The 11,924-nt window shown below is 52.1% G+C and overlaps 1 protein-coding gene across 1 annotated transcript; it reads right to left on the bottom strand.

Annotated features, from left to right (window-relative positions):
• Positions 1 to 5,045: 5,045 nt before the first annotated feature.
• Positions 5,046 to 11,474, bottom strand: LOC133263427 (E3 ubiquitin-protein ligase RNF213-like). The gene is made up of 11 exons (XM_061443181.1): positions 11,192 to 11,474; positions 10,511 to 10,768; positions 10,217 to 10,352; positions 9,691 to 9,774; positions 9,279 to 9,447; positions 8,969 to 9,164; positions 7,761 to 7,838; positions 7,344 to 7,544; positions 6,811 to 6,900; positions 6,304 to 6,464; positions 5,046 to 5,613 (listed from the first exon to the last, which is right to left on the bottom strand). Exons 1-11 carry the CDS (start codon positions 11,306 to 11,308, stop codon positions 5,421 to 5,423), a joined length of 1,683 nt encoding a protein of 560 aa, XP_061299165.1. The 5' UTR covers positions 11,309 to 11,474; the 3' UTR covers positions 5,046 to 5,420.
• Positions 11,475 to 11,924: the final 450 nt, after the last annotated feature.

Below are 11,924 nucleotides of genomic sequence, written 5' to 3'. Positions count from 1 at the left end.
TGTTAGGGATAGGCTGAAGAGTATGGAACTCTGTCTGCGGACAGGTGAGCAGTTAAAAGAGAGTCTGTGGATCAGGGTTAAAGGGAGAACAGCGATGGGAGACATTACTGTGGGGATCGGTCACAGACCGCCTGACCAAGGAGAACCTGCGGATGAAGCACTCTATAGACAGATAGGAAAAGCCTCACGCTCACAGGCCCTTGTTCTCATGGGTGACTTCAAACACCCTGACATCTGTTGGAATGACGGTACAGCCCGGCACAAGCAATCCAGGAGGTTCCTCAGTTGTGTGGAAGACAACTTCCTTCTGCAAGTAATAGAGGAGCTGACCAGGAGAGGTGCCGTGCTTGACCTCGTGTTCACCAACAGGGAAGGGCTCGTTGGAAATGTGATGCTCCAGGGCAGCCTTGGATGCAGTGATCACGAGATGGTCAAATTTGAGATCCTCAGGACAGTGAGAAGAGTGTGCAGCAAGCTCAGTGCCCTGGACTTCAAAAGAGCAGACTTTGGCCTCTTCAGGAACCTGCTTAGTAAGGTTCTATGGGATATAGCGCTAGAGGGCAGGGGGGGGCAAGGCATTTGGTTGATATTCAAGGGTCACCTGCTACAAGCTCAGGAGTGTTGCATCCCAACTAGAAGGAAGTGCAGCAGGAGGGCCAGGAGACCTCCTTGGATGGATAAAGAGCTCCTGAGGAAAATTCAAATGAAAAAAGAGGCTTATAAAAGGTGGAAGCAAGGACAGGTGGCATGGGAAGAGTACAGGGATGTTGTCCGGGAAGCTAAGGACCAGGTTAGGAAAGCTAAGGCCCAGTTACAATTAAACTTGGCTAGGGATGTGAAAGGTAACAGGAAGGGATTCTATGGGTACACTGCAATTAAAGACAGACTAGGGACAACGTGGGCCCCCTCCGGAAGCTATCAGGAGAACTGGATTTGGAGAAGGCTGAGGTTCTGAATGACTTCTTTGCCTCAGTCTTCACTGGCAAAGGCTCTGACCACACCACCTAAGTCTTGGAATGCACATGCAGGGACTGTGAGAATGAAGTCCTTGGGCCCACTGTAGGAGAGGACCAGGTTCAAGACCATCTTAAGAACGTGAATATGCACAAGTCCATGGGACCTGATGAAATCCATCTGTAGGTCCTGAAGGAGATGGCAAATGAAGTTGCTAAGCCACTGTCCATCATATTTGAAAAATCATGACAGTCAGGTGAGGTTCCTGAGGACTGGAAAAAGGGAAATATAACCCCCATTTTCAAGAAAGGGAAAACCCAGGGAATTACAGACCAGTCAGTCCCACCTCTGTGCCTGGAAAAGTCTTGGAGCAGAGTCTCCTAGAAGGCAAGCTAAGGCACATGAAAAACAATAAGGTGCTTGGTGACAGCCAGCATGGCTTCATGTCCTGGGGTCAGCAGTAGCAGTCATTTTTCTCCTTCTTGGTAGCTGGTGCAATGCAGTGTTTTGACTTTCGGCTTGGGAACAGAGCTGATAACAATGATGTTTTGGTTTGGCCAAGGACTTTGTGAGTCTCATGCTCTGCCAGGGAGGAGGGAAAGCCAGGAGGAAGCAGAGACAGGACACCTGACCCAAGCTAGCCAAAGAGGTATTCCATACCGCAGCACGTCATGAACATGATGTAACTGGGAGTTATCCGGAAGGGCTGGGGCACTGCGGGGTTGTACAGGTATGGGTTGGTGCTCAGTCAGACGGGGTGGGGGGGCGAGTTATCGGTTGGCTGGTGGTGAGGTGATGTATTCTCTTCCCTTGTTATTTCCTTCATCATTATTATCACTGGTGGCAGCAGCAGTGATTTGTGTTATACCTTATTTACTAAACTGTTCTTATCTCAACCCGCGGGAGTTGCATTCTTTTTGATTCTCCTCTACATCCCTCTGGGAGTAGAGGGAGGGAAAAAAGGTGGGGGGGGGGGGGGAGTGAGTGAACGAGCTGCCTGACTGGGTTTAAACCACGACGCTTCACTAAGGGGAAATCCTGCCTGACCAGTTTGATGGCTGTCTATGATAGGGATACGGAACTGATGGACAGGGGTACCTGGACTTGTGCAAAGCATTTGACACTGTCCCACACGACATCCTTGTCTCTAAATTAGAGAGACATCAATTTGATGGATGGACCACTCGGTGGATAAAGAACTGCCTGGATGGCCGCACACAAAGAGTTGTGGTCAATGGCTCAATGTCCGGCTGGAGACCAGTAACAAGTGGCGTCCCTCAGGGATTGGTGTTGGGACCGGTCTTGTTCAACACCTTTGTCGGAGACATGGACAGTGGGATTAAGTGCGCCCTCAGCAAGTTTGCCGATGACACCAAGCTGTGTGGTTCAGTTGATATGCTGGAGGGAAGGAATGCCATCCAGAGGGAGCTTGACACGCTTGTGAGGTGGGCTGATGCCAACCTCATGAAGTTTAACCATGCCAAGTGCAAGGTCCTACACCTGGGTTGGAGCAATCCCAGGCACAGCTACAGGTTGGACAGAGAAGAGATTCAGAGCAGCCCTGTGGAGAAGGACTTGCTGTGTTGGTTGATGAGAAACTGAACATGAGCCGTCTTCAGTGTGCGCTCGCAGCCCAGAAAGCCAACTGTATCCTGGGCTGCATCCAAAGGAGCATGACCAACAGGTCGAAGGAGGTGATCCTGCCCCTCTACTCTGCTCTCCTGAAACCTCACTTGGAGTATTGTGTGCAGTTCTGGTGTCCTCAACATAAAAAGGACATGGAACTGTTGGAAAAAGCCTAGGAGAGCCACAAGGATGACTGGGGGACTGGAGCACCTCCCATATGAAGACAGGCTGAGAAAGTTTGGGCTGTTCAGCCTGGAGAAGAGAAGGCTGCGTGGAGACCTCATAGCAGCCTTCCAGTATCTGAATGGAGGCTATAAGGATACCAAGGAGTGACACTTCATTAGGAGCAGTAGTGATAGGACAAGGGGTGATGGGTTCTGACTGAAACAGGGGAAGTTTAGGATGGATATAAGGAAGAAGTTCTTTAATGAGAGAGTGCTGAGTCACTGGAATGGGTTGCCCAGAGAAGCTGTGGATGTTCCATCCCTGGCGATGTCCAAGGCCAGGGTGAACAGGGCCTTGGGCGACATGGTTTAGTGTGTGGTGTCCCTGCCTGGGGAGACAGTACAGTAACTCTAGGCTAGTACAGCAACTGAGCTGCTGCTTTGTTGTTGTTGGGTTTTGGTGTTTTGCCCATTAGATAGCTTAATTTTCCCTCAGTTTAATGAGCTAGGGGTCAAGAACATAATCTGGGCTTGCATAAGAGAAGTGCATAATGGTTGTCTGTTTCTAATGATCCAAAATTGACTGACTTTCTTGTTTGTTAAAGATTTAACAGACTGAAATTGTGTTATGGTAACACAAAAGAAAAAGCAAACCCAACCAAACAAAACCCCTATAAAAATATTTTGAACACTATTTATATTCAGAAGTGCTGAAACACTGGATCTGACTTTCGTGTTCTGAAAGAAACCATAACCTGTGTGCTGTGTCCCTGAGCTGTATGACACCTAATGAGATTTGGAACTGTGGGCCTTCAAATGCCTCTTTTTCTGTCACCAGGTTTTGTCAAGAAACACACATGCACCCTGGTTCTTTTTGTATTCTCCTTTCCTTTTGTTTCAGTTTTGTGACATGTGTGACACTTGTGTGATGTGCGACACATATGATGTGTAACGTGTGACCTGCATGTGACAGGTATGTGATGCGTGACACTTGTGTCAGGTGTCACACATGTCGTGTGTGCGACGTGTGACCTGTACGACGTGTGTGATGTGTGACCTGTGTGACATGTGTGTGATGTGTGTGATGTGTAACAAGTGTTTGATGTGTGTGTGAGGTGTTTGATGTGCATGACGTATGTGTGATGCATGTGTGACGCATGTGTGACACATGTGTGATGTGTGTAACGTGTGTGATGTGTGTAACCTGTATGACGTGTAACAAGTGTTTGACATGTGTGTGTGACACACGTGTGACACGTGTGATATGTGACACATTTGACATGTGTGACACATGGGTGAGCAGCGAGCTGGGTTGTCAACTGGCTGAAGATCAGCACATTCCAGGTGCCACCACCAAATGGAAGAATCAGCTGAGAAGCCAAAGCGCTTCCACCCAGAGGAACCTCAATGGGCTGGAAAATGGGCTGAAAGGAACCTCATGGGGTTCCAAAGTCCTGCCCCTGGGGAGGGACAGTCCCTGGCACCAGACACTATAGGGACACCAGCCTGGAAAGCACCTTGGTAGAAAAGGTCCTGGTGACATCAGGTTGACCATGAACCACGAGCTTATGGTGGAGGGAGGGATCCTTCATCTCTCTTCCGATGAGGCCCACCTGTAGGGCTGGATCCAGTGCTGGTCTGCCCAGTACAAGAGACATGGCCACAGTGGGGAGAGACCAGGGAAGGTGGTGACGGGACTGGAGCATCTGACTCTATGGCTGGGGCCATACTCAAAGTTTGGGTTCCATGATTATGGACCTTTGAGAAGCTGGGTCTGTTGGGAGCTGATTGGATTCATCCAACCAAAAGGGATAAGTGGTCTTCAGCAACAATTTGGCCAAACCTCTATGGAGAGCTTTAGACTCGACTTAGAGAAGGGCCACCAAGATGATGAGGAGGCTGAAGCATCCCTCCTAGGAGAGGCTGAGGGAGCTGTGATGCTCCAGCCTGGAGAAGATACTTGGGAGGTCTCACCAATGCCTGCAGGGAAGGTGTGGACAGGATGAAGGTTTGGGCATGGACCTCCTCCAGAAGGATGGAGAGAAGGATCTCACCACATGGGTCAAACCCTTAAAGGCACTGGGGTATAATGGGAGATACCTCTGGTCTTTCCTGCCGACGGCGACCTGTGACCACTGAAGGTCTTGCCAGGTCTGGAGGGCCTTTGAGTCCCACAGTAGCCCCTGAGATGGTCTGGTTGTGCCCATGACACCAGCCAGGTTCCCTCCACCACCAATTCAGGAACAACAAGAAACCAAGATGGGTCCTTGAGCATTTAATGATGACAGAAAGGAGAAGAACAAGGCAGGACAGAGGCCACTGATGATGAGCATGGGGAGGCACAGATGTACCCGCTGGCCAGCACCGGGGCCGTAGAAGGGACTACAACTTCTCAGGCACCCATATGGGGGTTTTAGGGGGTAGAGTTGGCTAACTGAAGACAGGGGTATTGAAGCTGGGGATGTGTCCATGGGGATGCTCTCCATGTGGCTCAGCAGGGTGGGAGGGACAGGGATGCTTGAGGTCTCTGAGGGGCAGTGGTGGGTCCAGGTGGGAGCTTCCCACCTGGGTTCAGGCCTTGGGGAGCAGGATTTCAGGGGCTCGGAGGCTCAAGCTGCTCCAAGAGCCCACATGTGGGTCATGTATTGCCCCCAGAGCTGGGGCAGATGTTTCCATCTAACGACTTCCTTGGGCTGGCCCCTTCTGGCTGTAGGCAGGGACATTGGCCTGGCTGGTCCTTGCAGCTGTCCTCCAGACAGAGAGGATGTTCTTGATGGGAATGTCAGGGTCCAGGGCATCCGTGAGGCTGCAAACTGAGCTGGCAGGGACTTGGTTGTCTTCCAGGAAGAACGTGAAGGCAAACTTCAGCCTGTGGAGGGAGGCAAAGCAGAAGGGTGAGTGGGTGGGTGCAGATGGAGTGGATGTTCCACCACCCCCAGCAGTCAGCCATGGACAGCAATGGGTGTCAACCCTTAGCACTGTCTTGGCCAAGGTCTCTGGTCAGTGGAGGCTCTCAATGGTGGCCAAGGATGCTGGTCAATGGTGGCTCTCAGTGCTGGCCAAGTATGCTGGTCAACGGTGGCTCTCAATGGTGGCCAAGGTTGCTTGTCAATGGTGGCTCTCAGTGGTGTCCGAGGTTGCTGGTCAGTGGTGGCTCTCAGTGGTAGCCGGGGTTGCTGTTCAATAGTGGCTCTCAAGGTGGCCAAGGTCGCTGGTCAATGGTGGCTCTCAATGGTGGCCAACTGTCGCTGGTCAGTGGTGGCCAACACCTCATACTAGAGGCTGCCCTTGAGTGTCTCTGGTGGCATCAGAAGCCAACAAGGCAGCAGATGACTGGACATGAGAAAAACTCCTTTCCATCAGCGGTGGTGCCACCTTGGGCTAACCCCCAGCACAAGCATCTCCAAAGATGGAGATTCACCAGATGAGACCCTGAGTAACCTGTATGGAGCAGGACTTGGACCAGAGACCTTCAGAGATCTCTCCCCAACCGAACCCCACCAGGAAGCTGTGACTTGTGCCACTGCTCTGCCTGTCCCAGGATACAACCTGGACTTACTCATCTTGTGGCTGGAAGATGGACAGTGCCACTGTGATCATCTCATGCAGCTCAATGAGGAAGAGGTCGAGGTTGGTGTTGGCCAGCGCAGAGGACAGGGCTTTTTCCTCCATTTTACCCAGCTTCTCTTGGAACTCTTTGGGCATCAGACAGAAGGGATCCTGCCAGGACCACCAACCTTCAGCAAAGAGGAGACTCCAGCACATCACATCCTCCCCCCCCCCCCCCCCCCCCCGAGGTGACTTCACTTCTCATGGAGAAATGAGAACCACAACCCTCTTGTGTCCTTGTGTGAAACCTTCTATCAGGACCACCAAAGAGCTTCCAAGACATAAGTCAGTCTTGGAAGTACCCAAGGGAGTGAATTATCTGCAGGATGGGCCAGAGACCTTGATTTAACCCAGGGGAGGGACGAGATGGGGATATCAAATGGCTGCAGCACCATAAGGCTCCTTTCTCTTCCCAAGGGAGCAAAACCCCCTCCAAACCCAATCTCATCTCCCTCACCTGGTTCATCTGTACCAACAGCATGGACCTGCGAGCTGCCAGGACCTTCCACAGTGACAGGATGTGCTTCAGCCGGGTGTTGGGCACCACCTGAAGGAGTGTGATGGAGAAACAGCCCCTCAGCTCCTTGGAAGGTCCCATGCACCTTCAACTGACTCCAGCGTGTCCTGGAGGACCATGCGTTGGGCCACCAATATCCCTCAGTAGCTGAACCTCAACCACACAGGTCAAGCCCCCAGGCAGGCCCATCTACTACCCCTTGGCTCACATCACTGGTGTCCCCCACAGAGATGTCCCAGGCCATCTGCAATGCATGAGGTGTCCCCGAGGGGTTGATGGATGTGGCATGAAAACCTGGCACCACCAAGCCAAGGTTTGAAACCCACCCAGGTGCCCAGGACCTCTGCTTTGAGGATGAGACCCTCAATCCTCCACGGACACTTGCAGCATGTGAAGGTGGTGGGAGCCATGGGCAATGAAGAGGGAGCAAGGGTGAAGGTCCCACTTCCCACCCAACTTCACCCCTTGCCCACCGGCACATCCTGGAGCTGCTTTGCCCCGGCATCCATCCTCAGCTCATGCCGAATGTACTCAGGCAGCGGGCACTCCGGGTCACCACCCGTCATGGCCAGGAACTCAGCAGCCACCTTCAGGGTGTCCAAGACCTTGGAGAGGGCATTGACCGAGCGGGCCTCTTCCATGATGTGCTTCTGCTGGTTGATGCTGAGCATCTCCTGGCAGCAAGAACAGTGGGGACGTGACCCACAAGGGTGATATCCTCCCAGCTTGTGCAAGACAAATGGGTCCTGCCAGGTCTCCACCCCCTGCTTGAGTTGGCCTTGGTCCTTCCCACACAACTGCCTACTTTCTGTGCCCCCATCATGCCATAGCATTGAAGGGAGACCTCAGGGTTGGACGGAGGAGAAGACAATCAGCCATTTGTTTCCTACCTGGGGCAGTTGGTCCCTGACTTTCGTCTTGGTGGTCTGGAGGGTCCTCATGTTGTTGAGGGCAATGGATGGAGCTGTCTGGAAAGTGTTTGGGACAAATAGTTATGAACATGTCACTTAATGGGGGCCAGTAGAGAAGCTCAGCTGGGCAGATGTGAGCCCATGGGATGTCCCCATGGGCTCTGCATGGCCTCCTGAGGACACTGTGGGGTTGTGGAGATCAGGGGATATCCCTGATGTCTGGAGGAAGGCATGTCCATGGAGCAGGATCAGGAAACCTTGCAACCTCACTTTACTTCCAAGCAAGGTGATGGAGAAAGTCCCCCTTGGAAAGATGGGACCAAAAACGTCCTGGGAACAGCCAGTGTGGACTGATCTCCACCTTTAGGAGACAACGCACAGGAAAGCCTGGTTCTGGTGTCCTCAAGTCCCCTTTTCCCACCACCTCCAGCCTTCTTTTACACAGAATGCAGTCCAACAGCCACAGACATGTGCTCCTTCAAGGTGGTTCAGGCCCACTTTGGACCCTACATAGAATCATGGAATCATGGAATGGTTTGTGTTGGAAAGGACTTTAAAGCTCATCCAGCTCCAACCCCTGCCATGGGCAGGGACACCTTCTGCTAGAGCAGCTTGCTCCAAGCCCTGTCCAGCCTGGCCTTGAACACTACCAGGGATGGGGCAGCCACAGCTTCTCTGGGCACCCTGTGCCAGCACCTCAGCACCCTCACAGGGAAGAACTTCTGCCTTAGATCTAACCTGAACTTCCCCTATTTTGGTCTGAACCTATCACCCTTTGTCCCTTTGCTACATTCCCCAATGAAGAGTCCATCCCCAGCATCTCTGGAGTCCCATCAGACACTGGAAGCCTCTCTGAGGTCTCCTCACTGCTTCTCTTCTCCAGACTGAACATAACCCTGGGAGAAACCTCTCAAAGCTCTTTAAACACTACCAACACCCCCCTTATTCTCAAAGAAAACAAAAGCAGGGATGTAGGTCTGCACGCTGCCTTTCAGACCACCAATTCATTGCCTCAGATGTAGCTTCTGGCCATGGCACTCCTTCGAAACCCAAGGAACAGAGGCAGACGCACAGCAGGCATCTGCTAGTGCCTTCAGTTGAGTCTGCTGACTCCAGAAGAGGCTGGAAACAGACCCAAATGCTACTGCTGGCCTGGGAAAACCTGATTTGGCCGATATGGAGCTCACCTGAGCTTTGATGATGGGCTTTCCACTGATGAAGCGATGAACCACTTGCCTCTGCAGCATCTGGAAGTCGAAGTAGGTCATTTTGGTGCCGTCTTTGTCTATCTCGTACTGCAAGTTGGTCAGTGCCATGGTCACCAGGTCGCTCTTGGTTACAGTCAGCACAGAGGAGGGCTTCACCTCTTCTGCGGAGATGGACCTGGGAGAGGAATGGTTGCCCTGGTTGCTGGCTCTTTCACCTTGCCCTGCTCTGCCATTGAGGACCTGCTGGAGGAGGTGGACACGCCACAGGGTCAGCATCTTGGGACATTACCGCTGCCTCTCCTTGGTGACCCGTGCGGCTGTGTCCACGCAGCTGTTCTGCAGCTGGATGAGGAACCTGGCCACCAGGCGGCTGATGGACGGTTGGGTTGGGAGGAGCTGGAGGATGGCAGTGCTGGTGCTGATGTCACTGGGCAAGAGGTCTGGCAGGACGGTGATGCCTGTAAAAGGAGGTCTTCTACCCACTGTATGGAGCCAGGGGACATCCTCCCTCCTGCTGAGGTCTTGGAAGGGTTCTTTATCAGGTTTTGTATCTTCAGGAGGGGTTCTAATGTTTTTTCAGCAGGTGGGGAGCAAGCTCAGCAGCTTTGCTAGCAATGGTAGGTGCAGAAAGCAGCTTGGCTTCAGAGCAGACCAAACAGTCAAGGAAAGAGGGAAGGGACCTCCTGGAGATGACCACGTACCTGAGATGGATGGGTTCATCTTAATATTGCTCCAGACCTTCTGGATGGTCTCAATAGCTCTGCTGAAAGCCAAACGCTGGTCCTCTGTGGAGACAGAGAGAGTAAAAAGCAGCCCCCTCAAGGCATCTTCCCAGGAGACTGGTCAGCTCAGAGAATGTCTCTCAACAGGAACATGGCTGGAGGTGTCACCCAAACCATTTTTGCTTGAGCTTCAAGCCTCCATGAGACCATGTGTGACATCAACCAACCAGGCACCACAACTTAAGAGCTGAAAAGCCCATCTCAGCCACCTTGCACATGGCAGAAGAACCTCGCCAGGCCCCACATGCCCCAGGAGAAAGGATCTGCCCTGGATCCATCTCATTTTCTTAGGCCTCCACCTTCTCCTAAACTCCCCTCCAAAACTGGTCCTTCAAAGCAAGGCCTTGATGGGCTGCTCTAGCACTGCCTCCACCACAGCAACTATGGCAGCAGCGTCTCGGTGGAGCATCTGGGTGCTATGGGGTGATGTAATTCCATGGCACACCTGACAGCTCGGGCTGGTCCAGGAACTGCTGGACTGTGTAGTGCTCCCCTTTATGGCTGTTTTGGAAGAAGTGGATCAGGGCATTCTGCAGCCGGAAGATGTCAGGCAGGCGTTGGACGTGTTGGATGTTCTCAAGCTGGAAGAGAAAATGGAGGAGGATCTGGACAAGGGAGACTTGTCTTGCTTGGATGTTCCAAAGAAACACAGGGTGGAGCAAATAGTTACCCACAGACACCAACCAGGCTGAATCTATTGCATGTACTTTGGTGGAGAGAGGATATTCCCACAACCAACCTTTGACAAGAGCTCCAGCAGAATCGGGTATGGACTTCCAGTGTCTTCTCCACCTTCCAGCTGCAGGAAATGCATCAGAGTCTGGATGGTCACCTTCTGCTCCAATTGCCACATGCAGGGCTGGTTGATCAGCCCCTGCTGTGGTAGGTCTTGGAGAGGGAGTGTCTGGCCACGAACTATTTTCAGGAGGAGGCTGGAGCTCTGGGGACCTTCATTCATCCTCTGCTCCCTGATAGAATTAAGGCTGTGCTCCAGCTCCTGCAAGAAGCCAAGGGTCATTAGGAGCCACCTCTCCTCACTCAAGAGGCCTGAGGGGATTCACAGGGTCTCAGAACAAAGAAAAGCAATGAGGGCACTGGAGAAGTGGGCAACATGGGGAGAACTGGTCTCCAAAGGGACAAGAACCCAAGTGCCCAGGCAGAAACCCACAGGTGGTTTTTCCAAGGGAAGAAAACCAATGAGTTTTGAAGGAGGATCTGAATCAAAGTGTCCAAGAAGCCAGCTCTCTGCTGGAGCGAACCAGGAGACCACACCACGACAAGGTCCCCATTCATAAAAGAGGTGATAAATCTTTTCTTCCACACTGAGCCCAGCAGATGTGTCCGGACATGGACATGATCTTTGAATCATGAAATGGTGCTTTGGGTATGTGATAGCGGCAGCAGCTGGGACCAGGCATACCTGGAAGATGGGCTTAGCCAGGGCTTTGAACAATGTTTCCCATTCTTCCCGATCCTTCTTCTCACGCAGGATGCCCAAAGCCGTACTATCACCTAGAGAAGACACAGAGGAACACATGAGTTTTTACCCTGTAGAGCCTGGGGTCTGCCCAGAGCATTGTTGGGTTTCCTGGCAGCTTGATGTAGAAATAAGAGGCGCCGAGAGCAGAAGGGATGATGCAGATACCCCCTTAGAATCATAGAATAGTTAGGGTTAGAAAGGACCTTAAGATCATCTAGTTCCAACCCCCCTTCCATGGGCACAGACACCTCCCACTAAACCATGTCAGCCAAGGCTCTTTCCAACCTAGCCTTGAACACCACCAGATATCGATTGAGCATTCGCAACTCCCCTGGACAATCCATTCCAGTGCCACACCAGCCTAACAGGAAAGAATTTCTTCCTTATATCCAATCTAAACTTCCCCTGTTTAACTGTTAATCCGTTACCCCTTCTCCTGTCACTAGAGTCCCTAATGAATAATCCATCACGCAGCCTTTTCTTCTCCAGGCTGAACAGCCCAAACTTTCTCAGCCTGTCTTCATATGGGAGGTGCTCCAGTCCCCCAGTCATCCTCGTGGCCCTTCTCTGGACTTGTTCCAACAACTTCATGTCCTTTTTATGTTGAGGACACCAGAACTGCACACAATGCTCCAAGTGAGGCTTCACGAGAGCAGAGTAGAGGGGCAGGATC

This window comes from Pezoporus flaviventris, unplaced genomic scaffold, assembly GCF_033815535.1.
Source record: "Pezoporus flaviventris isolate CSIRO_AGI_PZ_B2104156 unplaced genomic scaffold, CSIRO_AGI_Pfla_v1 ptg000317l, whole genome shotgun sequence".
Taxonomy (NCBI): Eukaryota; Metazoa; Chordata; class Aves; order Psittaciformes; family Psittacidae; genus Pezoporus; species Pezoporus flaviventris.
This window is presented reverse-complemented; position numbering and strand designations above follow the sequence as displayed.